Source organism: Anser anser (genome assembly GCF_964211835.1).
Source record: "Anser anser genome assembly, chromosome: Z".
In the NCBI taxonomy this organism is placed as follows: domain Eukaryota; kingdom Metazoa; phylum Chordata; class Aves; order Anseriformes; family Anatidae; genus Anser; species Anser anser.
In genome coordinates this window covers 65,208,554-65,231,196 of record NC_139723.1, presented here as the reverse complement: position 1 = coordinate 65,231,196, position 22,643 = coordinate 65,208,554, and the positions used below count along the sequence as shown (strand labels likewise).

Sequence of the window (22,643 nt, the reverse complement as noted above, 5' to 3'; positions counted from 1 at the left end):
GGAGACCTTACTGCTCTCTGCAACTCCCTGAAAGGAAGGTGTGGGGAGCTGGGGGTTGGACTCTTCTCACAGGTAACTAGTGATAGGCCTAGAGGGAATGGCCTCGAGTTGCACCAGGGGAGGTTCAGGTTGGGAATGAGGAGACATTTCTCCTCAGAAAGAGCAGTCAGGCATTGGGATGGGTTGCCCAGGGAAGTGGTGGAGTCACCGTCCCTGGGGGTGTTCAAGGAAAGGTTGGATGTGGTGCTTAGGGACATGGTTTAGTGGGTGACATTGGTGGTAGGGGGATGGTTGGACCAGATGATCTTGGAGGTTTTTTCCAAACTTAATGATTCTATTATCAACAATTACAGTGTTGTGAATGTTTTGCTATGACAATACATAATCTACCTCTTCAAAGGTGGTCCACATTCATTTGGACTGAATGAGCAAGTAACCAATTTATTCAACTGCAGTTTATGAAGTGCTGTGCAAAATGTGCCCTTTTTTTCTTTAAATGCTTCCTTTCTCATTATTTTAGCCTTGGGTATCTGTTTTTGGCCTGATTTTTCTCTAAAAGCCTACAACCGTCACCAGATCTGCTGAAAAACTCATTTGAGATAATTGCTACGATTTATTTCAAACTAAGCTCATGTCCAGTGTTTTGATGTGGTCCTTAGTGAAAGCTTAGATGCCTTTTAAAGCTGTTGTGAACCTGTGGCTAAATAGGGTCCTGTATTATAGTGGACAGTTAAGTCTACTGTAAATACTGTATTGTTAACTTTGAGTGTTTATGTTCACATAACACCACAACACTCTGCAGTTTACAACTGTGGCAAGTTCACAAAAACAGATATGTGATAAGCAAATTCAGTCCATTGAAAGCTGTTACCCTGAGGAGGCTTACTTTATTGAGATAAAAGGCTACCTTCAGGCATCAAACAAGAACGTTTTAGTATGTTAGATGTAGCACACCTCTGTTCTTAGATAACTATCAAAAAAGGCAAGTTTATAAAAAGAAAACTAGATCTCCAAAAGTTTTAGATACTTTTATTGAAGAAAACAACTCATTTTTCCAGACAACTCTGCACCTCATGAATTGTTTCCATTAAAAGAGCCCTTTCTTTCCAAAAATAATTATGTAACATCCATCGGTTCAGAATTTGGAACCATCTCAGAAGAAAGCCCTCAAGTACCACCCATTCCACTATAAATTTGAAGGTAACATACAGAAAGACCACATTGTGTGATAAAACATGATTTTTGCAGTTAGCCTAGACATACTATTTTTGAGCCAAGATTATTTAAAGAATGCCACAACACTGTCACTAGATGTTGCATTTACTCAATTTCACAATTAAGTCAAAATCTTATGAAACGTTAATCAGCCTTTTCAAATAATCCTCATAGTTAGTAACACTTGAATAAGTTCTAGTTGAGGAACTACTTCTTTGCATAAGTCAGAACATTAAAACTGAAGTTCAACAGAACTGGTGAAACAAGCTTAAATTTTTAACTGAAGCAGTTTATATATAGTATTAACTTATAATACAAATAAACCTCTCAGTGTACCTGTTTACACTAAAGAGTTCACAGACAAACGCAACACCTTCACAGTTACTTTAAGTCATCTTAAATAAATTCCACTAAAAACACTGTATGGTAGTATTCCACGTATGTCACAAGCAAGCAATCCTTTGTACTCAAAAATATGCACGAGTGAGTATATTTCCTCTGCCCGCAAATATACTGCCACAAAAAACAAAAACATTCCACCAACTCACGAACTGGTCACCTTGAGCATTTTTTAGCAGTAATTAGAAACGTAACTACGGAGTATGAGGGCACTGTATAACTGACACAGAAACCAACTATAATAAAGTTACAGGTTCAGATTTTTCTTGAGAACAAATGTCTTCCTGGAAAAAGTATCTACCACACTAGCAGACCTTATTAATGTTTTAAAAAGAGCGCTACGAACAGACAGTCAGCACTAACTATATCTGGAACTGCTCTGCGGTACAGGCTGAGCAGATGCTCAAGTCAACAGCAGCCAACTGTGTATCGTGCAAGATGTTGCAGGCTGGGAAGGATGATTATTTTTTTTTAGTTCGGTGGTGCAGAAAAAATGCCCTTCAGCCCAATGTAAACTATTTCTAGATTAATCAGGTAATCTGCAGAAAGAGTAACTACCCCTTCTCAGTACCTATGTAGGCATTGAAGCTTGTTTCACAAACATTACTATTTTAAAGCTTAGTGTTCTTTCAGCTACTATTCAAGTAATTAGACCTGCTTAAACTGAAGCTCCATTTAACATCATTTACATGAAACACATGTAACAAGAGAAAACTATGAACAAGTGTCATTATGAGGAAGTAGTTCTTTAACTACTTCCTCTTGAAAAAAAGTGCAAATGTACTAGAATTTTTGCTTATACATTCTTGGCCTTACCTAAAGTATGTAGTTGGAAAACATCATAAAGCTGACAATACAAAAAAGCCACAGCCACAGACCATGCGATTATTCTTCCTCACTGGGTGAGAGTCACAGCCTTCACAGGTTAATGTTTTTCAGTGTGTCAAAAAGATCTGTCAACAACGCTGCTTGTTTCTGCTGCGTGATTCTTCCTGTTTACCTCTACTGTGGTAAGAAAAGATGCTCTGCAGTTTTGATCTATTGGCTATGCTCTTCCTTGCTCTTTTACTGATGTGAAGAGGGTCGTGGCATGTCTTCTTCAATGGGCAGTGGCTGTGCACTTAGGAGAAGACCAGAAGTTTCTTGTATGCATACCAGTCAGATAAAACTTAACAGAACTGCGTGCGCAGCAGAAAAGGAGATACCACTAAGTGACCGCAACCTTTTCTAAACTTAAACAGTGCTACACATATATCACATGGGTTTGTGAATGAGTGACCTTTGAAAACAGAGGCATTGGTGACAGCTGCATGTAGAAGATGTAGTAAGAATTAAAAATCTTAATACAGAAGGTTTACATCACATTTTGCTATCAGCTTTTGTAAGTAAGAGTTATAATTAGTGAACACTGTTTTTACATTATGTTATTTTAAGGCCACTACCTTTATCTGGAAGCTTGGCTTCTACATAAGAGTACATAGGTGGATTGATATTACACCACACTGCTTCTTTAAGGTGGTCTTTTTTTTTTTTAAGCTTCATTTGACTTCTTGAGGAGCAATCTTAATCTCTAAAGGCAGATTATGTCCTCAAGAATTCACAAAACATTTTCACCTTAATATCACTATAGTCTGTCCATAAATAATTTAGCATGTGTAGACTTTCAAAAAAAAGTAAAATAAAAAATAGAAAACAACCAACTAAACAATGTCACAGCCAGTTAGTACTACATTGTTCCCCATTCTCGGTTTTCTTTGCCATTATGCTCCCATCTACTAACAGAGAGGTTAATAAATAACAGGGGAAGCATTTTCCTTTTGCAGTGTATTTGCATGTAATTTCCAATGCCAGCTTTAGCTGAATACATTTTTTAAGATATTAAAAAGTAGCATAATTTATTTCTGACTAATGACCTCAGCTGACTATTCTAATAACCTAAGATGGATTTTGGAATAGTTTCTTGGGAAAGCATTTCTAAACTGCTCAAAGTTTTTCTGACATTAACTTCCGCAACCTTATTATGATTGTTAGATGAACTCTAATGCATATTTTACCAGGGAAGAACTTTAAGTTTTAACAACCTAATTTCAACAAAAAGAATTTTCAAGGCCCCTGTGTAACTAGCCCATTTCATCACTTGTACATGTATCAAATGTCAAAAACACTAACTGTACAAGTTTACTGAACCAATTATCCAGTCTTGAATAAAGGCTTGTATTTTTCTGTAACCATCAAGTTTAAGTAAATTCCCCCCTTCAGAGGGCAGACCTGGTTACAACATCCTAAATCATGCAAACAAAACAGTGAACAACAAACACGACTGTTCTGAAATTAAGCCACATCCAGGACACCAGCAGCCACTAACTGCCTTGAAAGCCAGTCTAATCCTTCAAAAAGTCCTGTACCACTTCGGGCATCACAACCCTGGATATACCAGCTACGGCCACAGCAGAGTTTATGGAGACTCAGCAGTTCCGTAATTTCTTCCACTGAAAGCGCGCCTGCTACATCCTGCAACAGAATCAGATATACAGACTCAATTATTTTTCCGTACTCTGAAGCTTTTTTAACTGATGGCTTAGATTAAGGCTACAGATTACATAAAAGCTTTCCAAACCTCAAAGTCAAATGAAACAGTGACAAGTTCACTACTTGTTATCACAAAAACAAAAACTGACTTAAATCTACTAGGCCCTTTAGCATTATTTTACCAAAATTAAATATTAGGAAAACATCTATATTTTATCCTTTCCATATTACCATTCCCGTTCCTGTAGGGGAGGATTCAGGAAGTTTGAATTTGATACACAAACTCAGGTAAAGAGTAGCAGAATGAAAAAAAAGTCACAAGTACCTGTTTATTAGCAAAGATCAGGAGCAAGGCATCCCGCAATTCCTTCTCTGTTAACAATTTTGCGAGTTCACTGTGTGCTTCACTGACCCTGTCTCTGTGACTGCTATCAATAACAAACACAACCGCTGTGAAAGAAAAAAAAACATTTTACACACATTCACATACAAACTGTCAAGTTAGCTTTCAGCTAACATTTTTTTTCCTAGCAGTCCTTTACATGAAGTTTCTCAGCAGCACACAACTTCAGTTTCAGGAAGACTTTGAAACGCCTTACATACCTCTATACTTTTGACAAAAATCTAGAATTCACCTTGAAACAAGGAAGAAGTCTGCAGTTTTAGGCCTAGTTTAACACAAAGGCTGTGCAAGTTTTAACTGCTTTGGTCTAAACCAGATTTACCTTGTGTGGATTGAGTATCCCCGTGCAAATCATTTTTGATCCATTTATGTTCAAACTCACACACAATGGTTTCATTTCCCTTAGCTGGCTGCAGAACGTACAGTTAAGCCAAATCAGCACAGCTTTCCTGAGCTATGGACTACATATTACAGAGAAGACTACAATGGACTCGACACAGAGACAGTAAGTTTTACTATGCACCACAGAAAGTAACCAAGGTACCAGAAAGACCAGAGAGTTAGGTGGACAGAATTCAAACTCACTGTGTTTTAAATACATGGAGAGATAAATAAATAACACCACCAAAACCAAACAAAACTTACTGCAAGGATACACCAGGTTAATTGCTTAGATTGTTGTCTCCAGCTTACAATTCTTAAAGGCTGACATAACTCTATGCTACTGGTATTTATTGGGTAAGATTTAATAGATCAACAGAAACCCGAGATCAAATTTTTAAAAGTTTGTGAAGATGGGGGTGATTGAAAATGTTAAAGTTTGCAGTGAAGGCTAAATAACGCACAAAATGCATTTGCAAAACTCAAAACTAATGTTTTCTCATTCCTAAGTATTTCAGGCAATCCACAGTGAATTCATGAAGAGAAGCCCCTTTCTAAGTTGGAAAACAACTACAGAGCACTTACAGAAGGGCAGCGTTAATTTCCAAGTCAGCATCATTTATAACAAATTTTACTAATAAAGTGCTTGATTCTGAAATCTAGTCCACAAGTAGATCTAAGACTGCAATGCAAAGTAAGAAATCGCAGAACTTTGTAGAATTTAGAGGCTCCTAAGACTGAGTATTTTAATTTCAAGTGCTATTTAAACTTTGCACCGGACAAGTACTACTTCTCACTACACAAACTTTGGAACACTGCACCTTGACTGTTGTCAGACAAAACCAGATTTAACAGAAATTCTAATTTTGTTTGGCATTTCATGAACTGTCTGATGGATTTGTGGAGAAGACACCCTTATCATACAGCAGACACAATGAACAACTAGATTAAAATATGTTAGCTCATGAATCTAGCAGCTGAACTTTGTATTAGATGAAAAATGTTCTACGGTTATACATGATTTCTGTTAATTACCTTTTTGGCTCTGAAATACAAGTCAGAAGACAAAATATGGTTTATAAGTTGTATTAGTCTCACCTTGTGTATTGAGATAATAATGCTTCCACAAGGGCCTCAACTTGTGCTTCCCTCCTACATCCCAAATAGTAAACTTCAGATTCTTGTATTCTACTGTTTCAACATTAAAACCTAAATAAAAACATTTGAGTTTTATAATCTTGTCTATGGATATAAGCTAGTCAAATTCTACAGATAAGTCAAACATTCAGAAAATCCTTACATTTAAGTTGTTGCGACTAACCTATTGTTGGAATTGGCTGCATGAATTCATCTTGCTTTAACTTAAACAAAATAGTTGTTTTGCCAGCTCCATCTAATCCTAGAGTGACAACCCGAATTTCCATTTTTGGTCCAATATGTACTCTGTTGTCCTGGAAGAAACAGCATACACAAACAAGTTTTGGAAATTAATGTTAGAAAACCTGTATTTGTAAGATACTTACGTTCTCACTATTTGTGAAGTCATTAAATGGATGGACTGTAAAAGTGCAAGTCAGTTCTGTCAATAATATGGATCACCACTACAGAAGTTACTGGATGTTAACTTTGGATGTTAACTTGTAACTTCTACCTGTGTTATCACATCTCTTAAAAAGCCATCCAAAGACATCTCATGCTTGTACATCTGTACTTAACATTTCAGATTTTTTTTTTATTATCATTTGTGGCTCAAATACCACAAGTTGCTTATAGCAATTAAAATTCTCTGACCAGCAAACTGTTGGTTTTGTAGCTTTTCCACTACGTTTTGTCACATCAATGTTCCCAGCTACAGTTATTTCATTGCAGAAGGCTCCGCTGCTATACTTCTTCACCTCAACCTATTTCCAGACCTTTGCAACTTGAAAACAGCAACATTAATTGCTTTAAGCAGTAATCTGAAATAGTGATTTTAAAACCAAACATATCACAAAATAAGTCTTGGTTTGAGGCAAGGAAAAGAATCTCTATTTGTAGTTCAGACAAAGCTACCATAAAAACTGAATGAACTGAAGCTCACGTTATGAACTGAAATATACAATAGATTTTTTTGGTTTTTAAATACAGGTTTGCAATATTCAAGAAACATAAGCATTCTGCAGGAGTTATGCTGCCGTCATGAAAAAGCCAAGAGACAGAAGGGGTAATTTCATAGTCTGAGCTAAACATACAGCGAATCAGGGACATTTCCAAAGAAAAGTGCTTCTAGCATTCACAAATACTAACTGAATATTTAAAGGAAAGCAGCTGATGTTCAAGGAAAGCTACTGATGTAGCCAGTCATTAAATGTTAAATTATTATTTCTCACACTAATTATAGCACAGTGGTTTTGTTGCTCAAATACCAGACAGTACTCATCATCGGATAAAGTACTGTGGCTTGATGCTGAACTGCCTGAATTTGCTGCAACAAATACAGTATCATAGTGAAGATATATTATTCCTGCTTTCTTTAAAATACACTTTGGCCTTCATAAAGTGGATAGCTGTTATTTCCATGAGATTAAATATACCTTTGTAAAAGTGACAGGAATGCTAGCATCCAGCTGTACATGATCTGCAAGCTCTGTAAATTGTTGCTGCTGTTTCTGTAATGTCTCGAGCAATCTTGTAATTTCCTGTTTGGCCAACACTACTCTACAGTCATCCTAAACAGACAAAAAAACACAAAACCATGCTTTTCTCTCAGTAACATACTTAGTACAAACAAATCAGGACATAAGTAAATATGATAATTGGAAATGAAGTATTTTAAATAGAAATACTCTAGTTAAAGAAACACCTACAAAAAATGTATTTAAAATCATGATACAAATACATAGGCCGTGTCATTCTTCCTTAATACTAGGAGACACTAAATGGTTCTGTGGTTGTAAAAAAAAAAATCCTTTAACCTTTCTTAGTCCTCTAAGAATAAAGATTAGAAAAGAGAATAATATAATACATAAAGAATATTTATATCATTCACATATCATTCCAGCAGCTGGACTACAGCTGCTGCTTTGCAGCCAACGTACTTAACACAAGATCAAAATCCACTGTTAATAAGAAAACTTGCATAGTTAAAACATACATTTGACTAAGCCACCAGACACTAGTTCTAAACAAATTTTAAAAGTTTGTATAAATATCACATTAATGAAGTGATTTCTCATACTCAATTTACTGTTCACTACATATGCAATTTTGTTATTGTTAAATTAAGAGAATAAAGCACCAACCAGATATTCTTATGTAGCCACTTTTTTCACACATTTAGTATGATACTGAATTGCCCACACTGCAAATGCTAGAGACAGTTATTTAGTCCAAACACAGTTTGTCCTACCAACCTTGCATGACAACTATCTTCAAACATGCATATTAGTAATTACAACTGTAAAATCCTTCCCATTTTTTTTTTTTTTTTTACGTTTTCTTGTTTCACTTTTCTCTCTCCTCCTCCCCACAAACCTCAAAAACATATTACTCTAAAGAGTCATGTCACAAAATTTATAGCAACTGGACAATTTGATGCTGTTGTACTGACTATCCTTGTTTAACACCCCCTTATAAAGAACATTGGCAATCTCATGTTATATAATTATTGTCTTAAGACAAATAGTCTAAAGGAAAATAAATGCAGAGTACCACACACACTTTGTTTGTAGCCTAAACTTAAATCACGGTGCTAGGTGTGTTATGGGATGTTATGGCTCACTTGCCAACTTACCTGTTGTAGAGTCTTTTCACAATGAAGGCAAGCTGTTGAAACCTGTGACAATAGGATGGTCATGTCTTCTTGCTGTTGCCTAAGCCAAATCAATTTCTCTCTCACATGAGCATCAACAACGCTAAGAGCCATTTCCTCCTGACGACAAAGGGTTTCATGAAGATCAGAAAAATAGGCTCGGACACATGAGCGAGCGTTCTCTGCAGTCCCTGGTACCTACAGTGTTACAATCAAAAGAACAAGAGCAATAAGGACACCAGTTGATTGCAGAAGCATATTTTTCATTTCATTCTAATTTCTAAATTATGTTCAGGTCTGCTGAGCTACATCAAAGTTCAAGACCCAGTTATACAGTCTTATCAGCATTAAAACCAAGATCCTCCAAGAACTTACTCCTATAATCAAGTAGCTTATTCATATATATATAAATATTATACACACACCCTACTAGAAATTTTCTACTGACCAGATGTTACTGACCCAGTAATATCACAGCACTCGAGGACAGACATGCAATCTGTCACTGTACTTCAATATTACACTTGTAATTATACAGCTTTTCCTACTGCCTCTCTATTTTCGTGCAGACTAAGAACTACTGTGATGAATTACAAGTTCCCTGCTGTCTCAATAGTGATAGAGAACTTGGTAGAGACAGTAGTCTCATCTCTTGGTAGAGAGAACTTAAGGTCTTGTCTTACTGAGCCTATGTATAATTTTCAAAGCAATTCTTCAAAACGAAAGCATTGTAATAAGGTATGTTATAATTCACTGCTCTGAAAAAAAATTCATTTGTTAGAAGCTTAAGAACAACCTTATAAACCATATTTGAGTTATTATAAACAGCAATTATGTAAAAAAAAAACAACAAACAACATAGCATACATGTTCTGTATGGGCCATTCCAACTCCATCTTCAACTATTTGTTCTCCTCCTTCTATATGCTGAACTATTCCAACTAATTTTCTTGAATAATCTGAGATTTCTTCTGTGAAAGTTCGTATGCAGTGGGCCATGTCTAAAATGGATGCACGTATCTGGTTTGCTTCTGGTTCCAAGACAGAATGCTATTAATTAAAAAGCAATGTATCAAAGATCAAGCATAAATATCTTCCTTATTCATCTTCTATATCCTTCTAAATATTAAAATCTACATGTATTATATGCATTAAATAAATTACATAAATGCATTAATCAGGAGTTACAGATTATGCTGACACTAAGATACATATCTAGCAATTACACAAGTACATATATAAATTTGTCTGTTTACAATAATTACTTCTAAAAAAAAAAGGTGGTTGGACCAAACCAGGTTGGGTGAACCTAGTGTTTACACGATGAATAACAACTTTCAGGACAGCTGATTCAATACCATAACATGTTCAGAAAAGCATCAAATAAAGGGACAGTCCACCTTAATATTTAAGTAACTTACTAAGGTCATAAAAATAATGTTTTTTCCTTGTCATTTTTACTATGGAAGTTATCTGAAATGAAGGAAAAAGGAAAGAACAGCATGGTGTTATTTCTATGAAGACATATCAAGAATCTATCCTTCTCTACTGATAATCTTTCATACTTGAACTGGATAAAAAAATTATGCAAGCCATCCCATGGCATGACACAAAACAAATTCTTATTAGTACCTTATGACCTTGATGCTTCCCATATTCTTTGCAGACACAACACATAAGAGGACTGGCCTGACAGCCCTCTTCTAAACAAACAAACTCAATAGCATGCACTTGGTGTTGGGAGCACATGGTCTTCTCATGAGGCTTATCAGCAAGAGGTACACGCTTGTGTTTCGCTAGTGTCTTTGTAGAATGAGTAAGCTGGGAACAGTCTGCACACAGGTGAGTGGCACAAACAGTGCAATAAACAGATGCAACATGGGCTTCATCTTCATCGCAACGAATGATACTCTAAAAAAAACAAAGAAAAAAGTTGTTAATATTTCATGCCAATTACTGGGAAAAACAAACAAAAACAAAGACCTGTCACCAATATAGACTGCTTTGAAAACTTGATTTTAAGTTCCTAATAGATCTTTACAAAATAAAAGTCAGTTTTCTTTACCATAAACTCCAATATATTATTCTCGGAGTGTTCAGTGATTCTATAATATAAACTTCAGTAGAAGTTGTAAAGATTTGAAGGCTAAAATAAATCAGGCTCCAGACATTTCCTTCAGAGAGAAATTTACAGAGAGACAAAACACCAACAGAAAAATATATACGTAGAACTATCACCTACTCCTAGAATACCTTCTGCATACCAGTTGTTAATAATGAGGTGCTAAATCAGTCAATTTTGATAATGAACTGCTATCACATGATGTAGTCATATCAAAAGACTACAGAAGGCAACTATTCGGAACAAGGAGTTGCTGTGAAGTCTTTAGGAAGAGTTTAGAAGAGTTTTCTAGAACTTATTAGAAAATTACTGTAAATAAAATATCTAAATGAGTAAACTTTTAAAAAATCTTAGAAGTCTAAAAAAGGGGGAAATACACATGCTTCATGTAACTACTACCTTTTTGATTTAGTCAGTGCATATTAGAATTGAATTATGAAGCAATTACTTAAAACCTTAATACTGGATACTAAAAGAAAATAGCTTTAATTGTGAAATTACATTTGCCAAGGAAGTTACTTTTTTTTTTCCTATCTAAAGAGTATTTTAAGCAAACTTAACAAAGTTTTTTTTTTTTTTTTTTTTTTTTTCCAAACTCAGTACCTCTCCAGAGAGACCAATGGCTTCTTCTGCTGTCCCACACTGCCCAGCAGGTCCATTCTGCAAACGTTCCAAGAGTTCCAACAGAGCAAAATTCTTTTTCAAGCCCCAGACACCAGAATCTCCTATTTTTGAGGAAGAATTAAATGAGGGGGAGGAGAGGAAGAATAGAATCAGCATCTCCACAATCCACAGGCAAGATTCTGACAAATACTAGGACATATAATTATGGTGAGATACCACTATCACACTTTCTATCTAAGCTCACACTACCTTTCTATCCTCTTCTTTCCTTCCATCATGGAACTATTTATTGTTTATGCAGATTTTCCCTACTTAAGAAATGCCAAGACTATTAAATGCTTATAAAAACTCAGTAAGAACACTTGTAAAATGATCTGTGAAAGCTAACAACTATGGACTATAAGGAACACAAACTATAATGCATGTTATACAATTTAATAAATTTTGCACATCATTAACATTTCTACTGTACTAACAGAAGCTATGAAGAATTCACACTGACCAACCTCATATTCCCTGATCACAAGATGCAACACCTACTGCAGACCTCATCCCAGTAAAAAAAAAAAAGAAAGAACTAAAACAATGTTTAGAACTATTTGATAGAGAAAAAGATCTACTTTCCTGCAGGGAGCATGAGAGAGAGAAGTCTATGTCTACTGCTGCATCACCCTTATTTTGTAGAGGTTAATAGGAAGCAACACAATGAACATCAAAAACACAATAGCATCCTGGAGACTGCTGCTAAATGCTACCTCAGTAGGCTACGTAGCATATGAAAACCTTAGTGATTACTTCTCCAAGAAAATATCACCCACTGACTTTTTTCAGCAACAGTATCATTAAGACATTTTCTCCGTTGAAGTACCACCTGTGAGCACTACTAGATGTTTACTTTTTAGTCATTACAAAATCACCGAATGGTTAAGGTTAGAAGGGTCCTCTGGAAGTTATCAAGTAAGGCTACCTACAGCAGGTTGGCCAGGACCATGTCCAGATGGCTTTTGAAGATCTCAGAGGAAGGAGACTCCACAACCACTCTGGGTAGTCTGTTCCATTGTTCCATCGCCCGCACTGTGAAGAAACACTTCCTGATGTTCAGTGGGAATATCCTGTGTTCCATTTTGTGCCCATTGCCTCTTGTCTTGATGTTGGACACCACTAAAAAAGAGCCTGGCTCTATCTTCTTTGCACCCTCCCTTCATGTATTTATACACACTGATAAGACCACCTATTTCCCCCCACAACCCCATGCCTGAACAGTCCCACCTCTCTTCATCCTCTCCTCATAGGAGAGATACTCCAGTCCCTGCATCATCTTTGTGGCCCTTTGTTGGACCACCTCTGGTAGCTCCATGTCCCTCTTGTACTGGGGGCCCAGAACTGGACACAGCTCTCCAGGTGTCTCACCAGTGCTGAGCAGGGGGAAGGATCACCTCCCTCAGCCTATTGGCAACGCTCCTCCTAACGCAGCCCAAGACACCATTAGCCTTCCTTGCTTCAAGGGCACACCACGATGCCAAAGTCCTTTTCTGCAAAGCTGCCCTCCAGCTGGTTGTCCCATTCTCTTCTGTCATTCTCTTCCTGAGAGAGACATAATTACTTTCTTAAGTGGAAAACCTCTAGCATCTTCCTCACAGCAAAGAGGTTATATATATTAGAAACGTGATAGTACACATTCTAGTAGGATGCCATCAGGTATTCCTCAAATGGGCTGCATGCTATTTTCAAGGACTGAGTTGTCCTTGTTTCAGCTGGGATAGTTAGTTTTCTTCCTAGTGCTGTGTTTTGGATTTAGGATGAGAATAATGCTGGTAACATACCAATGCTTTAATACAAGTATTTCTCAGCCACAACTAATTCGAGGACTTTTCAGCTTCTCAAACCACCCTGTCAGCAAGGAGGCTGGCGGTGCAAAAGCTGCGAGGGGACAGAACCAAGACAGCTGGGCCAGACACAACACTGCTCAGGGTCTGCCTGGGCATCGGTCAGCGAGCAAGTGCATTGTGTATCATTTGTTTTGTATATCCTTTTATCATTAGTATTCCTCTACCTTCCTTTTCTGTCCTATTAAACTGTCTTTATTTCAACCCACATATTTTCGCCCCCTTTTCCCCCTCTGTTTCTCCCCCCCAAACACACTGGGGAGTGTGGGGAGGTGGAGTGAACAAATGGCCACGTGGTGCATAGCTGCCTGCTGGGTTAAACCACAGCACAAGTATACAGAACCCAATGTTTTTGTGATTATACATCTAGAGAGTTATTTTTGATTAGCTACAGTAGGCTCACTACCACAGCTGAATCACAACTATATATTTCCAGAAACCTGGATGATCTGACAAGAGTTATTTTTAAAGGAGCTGTGTGTTGAATTCACTCAGGCTCTCCTCACAGAAGAGATATTAGGGTACCATTTCTGTATTCTAGAATATTCTATATTCTATGGTTTCTAGAGTACCAGAACTTGAGTACCATTTCTGTATTCTTGTTGTTTTTAATTTCAGGGGCAGATCAGTTTTTGAGGATATCTACAGCCTGAACTGTGCATTATTACTACACAGTTTGGGATCAGTTTAAGTCCTAATTAACACTAACAAGGCTGTTCATATACAGCACATATAGCCAATCCAGGTACAGGTTGTAATTATTTGTTAATGGTCCCTAATTTGGAAGGGACAAATCAAGAAGCATGTGCTCTTTCTCCAGCCTCCACACTATAATAAACTCAAAGAAGATGTCTCCTGCTGTTGGTATATGGACTTTATTATGATCTGTTCACCAAAATTGGTGACATAGATAAATATTGGTCTACAATTACCTTAAAGGAGGGTATAGTGAGGTGGGGATCAGTCTCTTCTCCCAGGCACCAACTGATAAGATGAGGGGAAATGGCCTCAAGTTGTGCTGAGGGGAGGTTTAGATTGGATGCTAGGAAAGATTTCCTTACTGAAAGGGATGTGCAGCATTGGAACAGGCTGCCCAGGGAAGTGGTTGAGTCAGCATCCCTGGAGGTCTTCAACAAATGTGTAGATACAGAGCTTAGGGACGTGGTTTAATGGTGGACTTGGCAGTGCTAGGTTAAAGGTTGGATTAGATGATCCTGGAGGTCTTTCCCAGCCTAAATGATTCTTTGATTCTCAAGCTAATAAGGGAAAACCAATCCCCATTAAACCTCCAAATATCCTGTTTTCCTAAAAAGTATCATAGAATCCATGAATGCTTATGATTTCATAATAAATTATTTTCCCCAGCACTTGAAACCACCTATCTATGATCAAAGACAAGCTTAAAAAGTTACTTAATTATACCCAACATGACTGCTGAATATAAAGAGAGCACTTCTCTGGGCACTGAAAGAAAGGCAAAGTTTTCTCACGTAACATTGATGTTATTCAGATGTTTACTGAAGAACACAGACTGTTTACTGTAGGAAAACAAATATGGGGATTTTGCTAGCTTTGAGTACAATGATAGAAACTACAACACTCGCAATGCTACAGGCAGAGCAAGGGTACTAATGTGCATACTTTTACATAACCAACGACACATCCAGAAGTGCCTTGTTGTATTTGTACATAACCTGTATTAGCTGATATTGACTCATCTATTTTATTACCTTTTGAACTGTGTTCACAAGAAAACATAGAAGCACTTGTGACTGCTTTAGTTAACTTAAATTTTGCTTCAAGCATGATCTGGAAAATACAATTTTAGAAAGCAATGCCAAATCCAGAAGAAAGCTGGGCTGCCTCTCATTATTCAGATGTAAAGATTAGCAGAACAGCAACTGGAGCCAGAAGTTGGTTCAGAGATCAGGTGGTCTCTAGAAGCTCTTGACATTTTCAGTCCACATATTTCGTGTCTGACAGGAGTCTGCATCTGACATGAACTCACAGAAACTATATCCCAAGTGTCTACTCAAAGAGAAAGTCCAGGCCACTTGAACTGTCTGGTTCTGCTGAGTGTTTCATCTCTTCTGAATTATGCTGCCCTGTGGTGGCCTGGTAGCTGTACAACCTCTGCATCCTTCAGGAATTCAGATGTCATCTCAATGATCCTATACAGGCATTCGGCCTTTCTCGCTCAGCACTGAGATCTGGCAAACACTCCATAAATTTTGGTGTATAGTACTAGTGAGAGTAATGTTCCAAACAGACACTGACTACCGTGATTTGCATGCAGTTATAGTAACCAGAAGAACAATCCACCCATCCCAAATACTCATGTTTCACTGCTCCTCAGCTTGGTACCCACAGCTAGACAGTAACCAGCATTTTCATCATTGGGATCTCCAGCTCCCAAGCAGTTTGGATTTGCAGCACACAGAGATACAAGTCAAAAAGGATCTTTGTAGAATTACACACATGCTTCAAATATATTCACCACATAAAGGGCAATGCTTTTAAGGGTCAGATGTGTCACAATATTGCTTGCAAGGAAGGGTTCCACAAAGGCGACAACAACAGATCCGCAAGTTCTGTTCAAACCCAAACAATTGCATGATTCTGTGATCAGCAAAAGGCCACACATTTTAGCAAGTATTCTGTTTCTGGAAAAAGGGCCTATCAGGAATTGGCTGGTAACTTTGAAGCTTGGTATAAAGCAAGGGCATGTCACTGATCTCTGCACCTACCAATTCCACAACAGAAGCCTTTTCCACTACAGGTAGCACTACCAACACCCAGTCTAAGCCAAGTGTTCTTCCCAAAACCAAATGTGAAGAAAACCCCTAATTCTTGTTTAAGTTTTTGTCTGCCATAGTTCTTGAAGGAGTTTCCAAAGATTATGTTCTGGTCTTCCACAACTACAGTGAGCAAAAGCACAGTCATCTGCTTTGATATATTCTGACTTCAGAGCCTAGTTACATTTTAGCTCCAGTACTCCCACCAGGATCACTGTGTTTTGAAAAACGGAACAAGGAAGAAAGTAATCTCATTACAAGTTGAAGAAATACAGAGTGCAACATCCTTTTTTTAAGATCTAAATTCTTTCAAATAATTTTGTAATGAGAACCTGGATTTTCTGACACTGTATCTAGAAAGATTTCTGAACACTAACTCCTAAAGAACAAACCAGAGAAAAGTGGCTAAATGGTTCTCTTTGCACTGTTTAGTACAGCACTGTCCCATAGCAAAATGACTGTGCACAACCCTCAGTTACTACAGTATATAATATGCACTGTCAATGTGAATCAATATGATTGCTGATGCAGACCTTAAAGATCCAGATTAGCCATTATTCCAATACTCTTTAATAGCAGAGTATGCTATATATATGCACGCTCACCAAAACAATAAACCTACTTATCAAACAGACATATAGCAAATTAACCCTTAAGTAAACATTGTTTTTAGCCTTTAAGCAAACACTAGATAAGGCTGAGAGAAGACAAAGGTGCAGAATCATTACAGAGCTCCTTATAAAACTACTTCCTCTATGTTTATAAAAAAACAATCTAGCCTTGATAAAAAGTATTCCCCGTGGCTTACATTCTAGTGTCTGATTTTAGTCACATTAGTCTTCTCCTGTTCCATGTCTAACATGAAGAGAAAGCCAAGCCATAATAGGCAAAGCAGAATTAATTTATAGAAACATAACCAACAGAAGAGATCAGAAAAAAACTCTGGAGGTATTCTACCTTACAATCTATTTTCTACTTTGTAATTGAAATAAAAATTAAACTTTGGGAGAAACAAAGTCACACTGATTTTTACAATCTTACTATACTTTTAAAATGATATATCCTGAAATTTGCTAGTATACGTTAAGGATCATCAGTGTACTGTTAATCTTGGGCACAGATGGAAGAACAGGAAAGCTTACAAGTATAAATCTCCACTATTAATCTACTGTAACAGAATTTATAACCAGTAAGCAACTACAAAACATTCTCTGTTATACAGAAAGTCATATCTCATTTCACTAGTATCTACCATAAAGTTTACATGTTTGAGGAAAAGCCACTTTGCTTCTTTTTATACTAAACCTACTATAAAAATGCTGTGTACTCAGCATATATTTTCAACACAATTGATCAAGTATTTATTTTATATTAAAAAAACAACACTAAAACATGAGTTGTGTAAATACATCTGCTTAGTCTCTTAGACTTCAGTTCAAATTCTGCTTTGGTAACAAGTGTAAAAGAGTCTAGTGATCTCATCCTCATGCCTACAAGGGATGTTTGTGCCCATTACAAAGCCATCGCACAATCTGACTGCCTCTTTTCCAACGAAGACGATGACATGAATAGCAGGAAGTATGTCAGCCAGGAACGAGATAGCAACAGAGCTGCATGGAGACACTACGATGGAGTCCAGCCAGCAACACAAATGCCGTTTTCAAATGCATGAAGCTTGTCTGGGGAAGGATTATAAATAACACCAGTAATAAAAGAGCGACTGGTGTCTAAATACCTGAACAAAGCAGAGAGAATGGTATCAAAGCAGAGAGAATGTTATGTTATAGCCACATTTTCTTGTACAATGTTTTGAAATTTTATCTTAGCACTCAAACACTAGCAAAAGAATATGTAAATGTAAACAACAATGGGATGCATTCCCTGAAGTATGCTAAAGTCTGCACACATCAGCTGAACAAGTTTTAATGACAGAAAGTAGTTCAGGTTCTGTAACATGATGATCACAGAAGAGTTTACCTGAGCCGTATTACTAAAGGCCTCCTTAGCAGAGCTGCTTGGCTAAAGTGAAAAGCCAGTCTCCGACATAAGCACACCCTTCCTAACAGTTCTCTGGTCTACGTACTTTGCAAAACAAACAAACAAACCAAAGCGCCACCCCCCCCACACACACAAAAAAAAGCACAAAAAAATCCAATCCCACATGGGATAGGGAAGAGAAAAAGCAGGTTGCTAGAAATGAATCACCTCTTCTCCCACATAAGAATATTCCGAGGGAAAAAAACTTTCTAAAAGGAGTCTTCTTCTAAAGAGACTGTTACATAGATTATGCTGTGTAAATAAACAATATCCAGAACATACGGCTTCAGACATCTGAAAATTGAAAAATTTTTTCTATTACATCTTTTTTGTTGTTAAAGAATGTTAATTCAGTTGACAGCTCACATACCTTCAACAAGCATACGCTCACTTAAAATTGTCCATTGGAAGACAGGTCATATTAAAAAAACTGTCTCAAACAAAAAATAAATCTATTTGGTCTACTCTGCAAGTAACGTGGTTTGGACAGGCTTCAGTATTACCAGTTCTTTACTAAGTCAAGCCTTTACTAAGCCTTTACTAAGCCTTTACTAAGCCTTTACTAAGCCTTTACTAAGCCTTTACTAAGCCTTTACTAAGCCTTTACTAAGCCTTTACTAAGCCTTTACTAAGCCTTTTCCATGATGGCAAGATTTTTATGAACTATCAGAATATTTTGCTGAACACGTAAACACATTGTCAGTTCTTAATCGCAGACTTTATGTATCCTGACAAAATACTTCTAATCCTGCCTTCTCAAATGGTGACATACTCATAGAAGAAAGAGGCCAGCAAATTCAAACCAAGCATCCACTTCAGAAGGGGGGGGGGGGGGGGGGAGACAGCCTTCATATAGCTCCCTGCGTACCTCTTAAAGGTAGGATTAAAGGAAGGATTCTCAAGAATCCTTCTGAAAAGCTAGAAAAATGTAAAATTAAATGATTTAGTAATACAATTTAATATTAGTAAGAGCAAGGGAAAAAAAGCAATTCTATCTGCTTAATTATAGCACAGGTTAAATGACTATTAGATTAAAAGCATCCATAAAATCCACAGCTACTGACTAAGGAATTTTGTTCAATGCACATAGCCTTACGCCTCGTTTATAAAACTTCTCTTTTGACAGAACTTTCTTTTGACAGCAGTACTATAAGCTAGGTTTAGATACTACACGGCTGCCTGAGGCTAACTCACTAAAGCGCAGAACATCAATTGCAGAAATGTGCGAAAACAGAGCTTGTTTCCTCACTGGCCATCACATGGACAGGAAGGAAGAACGAGAAGTTGCTTTTATCATATCCAGGGTTGACGTACCTCCCTCCCACCTCCGCTCCTGAGCTCTCTGTTGGAAAAAGAACCACTAGCTCTGCAGGTGTAACTAACAGCAGCAACAATGAGGTGGTTAGGACAAGACAAATGCACAGACTCCTAAAAAAGGGATCACGACAAGATGCCCTCTACAAAGCACATTTTTACATGCTGTAAACAATATTTCATGAGACAATTCTTACAGAGCTGGTGAGCTGCAAAGTAGATGGCCCAATTCTGCCCCAGATCATCAAGCAGAACATGTTTATCCACATAAGTATTTTTACTCTTGAGCTGTTTTGCTAAAGTTTTTTTGAGCAACTGCTGGTCATAGCATATCATTTGTCTTTTCAGAACTAGCCATTTCTTCCCTCTTCCTCTGTATAGAAGCACTACTAAACTTCTAAGGCTTCTATTTCATCAGAAGCTCCTAATTATTATATAAGATGAAGCTTTTATAAAAACACTATGTTTTTTTCAACTATGTTAAACCTAAAGCTCAAAAAATAAGACTCTACAGGATACTTTCAGTTGTCTGATAAAAATCACAGTAAAAATTACTCAGTGACAAGTTCCCTATTACAGTAAAAAGAGTGTCTGCTTTTAGTTTACAAGATACAAGCAGAGGTCTTAAACAGAAGTTTCACAAGAGCAAGTTTGATTCTCGTGCACTAGCTTATTCCTCATAAAAGCACACTTTCAGCTGTACAATCATAGATAAAATATATGTTGTAACTCTTTTAACCACATACCCTCCTGCTGTCTTCCCCCACACCCCAAACTCCTCTTTCATATGATATATGACCCTGGTAATTCTTTTCCTGACTTCTGTTTCCATGAAAGTGTCCCAGAACGTGCCTTAATATTTCGTCTCACTCTAGCAAATTCTCTCACTTCAAAGTAAATTCTTATTCAAGCTAATTTGATAATTATACATTCCTTTCACAGACTACTGTTCTAGAGATCTCTCACTCTGAGGATTCTCCTCCATCCAACTCTTCTTTTCCCACTGTGGTATTCAAAGCTACTGTAGCCAGTTCTGTAAACAAGTTCATCCTGGTACAAATTCTTCTGATAACTTGTTTTCTCTGTAACCCTATGCTCACTATGCAATTCCTATTCTAAAGGAATTAGAAGCATGTGTCATCTTTGCCTAAAATAAACTCCAACTGTGGGAAAAAAGCTGTTTCTTATGCTTTCAAGTACTCGCTGCATACACTTCTGCAATAATGAAATTCCTGTTTAAAGTATGAGTTTCAACCTTGACAACTCCAGTACGCGTTACTTCATATTTAGAACTACTCTACATCTTAAAAGGAGGTTTGTTATTACTGGTACTTTCCCGTATATCACTTCATCATGAATCTGGACAAAACTGTTTGTCAAAGAAAATCTATTTAATTGCATGGCTTATTTACTATTTAGGATAACAGGAAAACAATGCCCACACAGGAACCTGAAAACGCTAGCTTAAAATAGACTGGCCACTTTGTAAATAGAAGTTTACAAAAATGCTTTAAGTTATGAAGCTTGTAAGCCCAAGTTCAAGAAGAAGATAATGTTCAAAACTTAGGACTTAATTTTTCTGAGATACCTATCTCACTAATGCTTAACAGTGCTACAAGCTTCTCTGAAGGAAAAAGAACATACCACATTTATTAATTGGAAATATTAAAATACATCACTAGGAAGGTCCTCCACTGTAAAAAAAAAAAAAAAAGTCAACACATTTAGCTCACCCATATTATTGAGTCCTGTGCACTATCTACATATGCCATCTAGCTATTCATTTTAATGTACATCATCAATTTTCAGCAGAATCAAAGCAAGAAATTGTAGATTCTGACGAAGTATACGACCGTCTGCAGGCAGGCCTGTAACAGAAATCAGTTCTTGTTCTGCTTTTGGTACAACCTCACAGTACTCTAAATATCCTGGGCTGACCGCTTTTAAGAACTTTAGACTTAATTTTCCTTACCTAATTCAGTAACTTGTCGATCAAAAGGACAACGAACTGCTCTGCCATGAAGGGGAAGCCGGGTTAGACAGTCATGGCAGACAGTATGGCCACACAGAAGCAGTCGGGGAACTTTGTCACCTTGCAGAGAAAACACATCTTCACAGACTCCACACTCGAGAACCTACAATTTAAGAAGAGGCCATATTTGTTTTCAAGCTGATGAAGAGGGGAAGACTTCATACAATAAGCCATTTGACACATTTTATTTTATAACAGTTTCTGCAATCACAGCAGATAGGCTGATTCATTAATTTTGACACATAAAGAATGATCATAAGAGTAGCAGAGGAAGAAAAGAGACCAGAACTCTCCAGCATCCTCCTGCAAGATCACCCCTAGTTCACTTCCCTTTCATGCACCACCACAAGAAGAGCCCACTTGTCAATCAGCACACCTAAGAAAACCGATGCTTCCTTACAGAAAAAAAAAAAAAAGGAAACAAGGGGCAAGACCCTGCCAAAGCAGACAGGCAGCTGGCGGAGTAAGTTTCTATTCACATCTGATCCGCGTGAAAAGGTCAGTCATACCGAACCAGCCACTTATGAAGCTACAAACGCAGCATCGAGGTAGCAGGAACAAACAGCGGGGGGGAGAAGAACACCTTAAACGGCTGACAAAAAGAGCAAAATCGATCACCGTGTGGAAAAAAACAAAAACAAGACAACCCGTAATACAACAGCGCCAGCTAACCGCGCGTCTCCCCGCCGGGCCGCCCTCCCCCAGGAATGCGACGCCTGCTCGCTCCGGGACAGCTCCCGGCTTCGGGGCGGCCTCCCCCAGCCTCGCAACCCCCTCACGGCGACCCCGGCCGGCCGCAGGAGGGCACAGCCCGCCTCACCTTCACGGCGGCTCCCGCCGAGCCCCGGCTGCCGCCGCCAACGGTGCTCGAGGCGCGGCCGCCATCCTGCGCTGCCCCGGCCCTGTTTACAGCCAGCGCCGCCATCTTGAGGGGGCGGGCAGCGGGAAGGGGCCGGCCGCCGCCCTGAGGGCACCGCCCCGCTGTGCGCATGCGCACCGCTCCCCTCCGGCTGGCGCCAGACAACCACAGCTCCCATCGCGCCGCTCTCCTCGAGGACTACACCTCCCGTCATGCACCGCGAGGCGATGCACTTCCCCGAGCCCCATCCGTGAGCT

General features: G+C 38.1%; 1 protein-coding gene across 1 annotated transcript; it reads right to left on the bottom strand.

Moving 5' to 3' along the window:
* Nucleotides 1-1,013: 1,013 nt before the first annotated feature.
* On the bottom strand, nt 1,014-22,514 carry TRIM23 (tripartite motif containing 23). Its single transcript, XM_083817796.1, has 11 exons — nt 22,348-22,514; nt 21,468-21,630; nt 11,443-11,564; nt 10,350-10,628; nt 9,585-9,767; nt 8,700-8,915; nt 7,501-7,635; nt 6,249-6,378; nt 6,026-6,136; nt 4,469-4,593; nt 1,014-4,125 (listed from the first exon to the last, which is right to left on the bottom strand). The coding sequence occupies exons 1-11, from the start codon at nt 22,450-22,452 to the stop codon at nt 3,946-3,948; spliced, it is 1,749 nt and encodes a 582-aa protein (XP_083673922.1). The 5' UTR covers nt 22,453-22,514; the 3' UTR covers nt 1,014-3,945.
* Between the last annotated feature and the right edge of the window lie 129 nt (nt 22,515-22,643).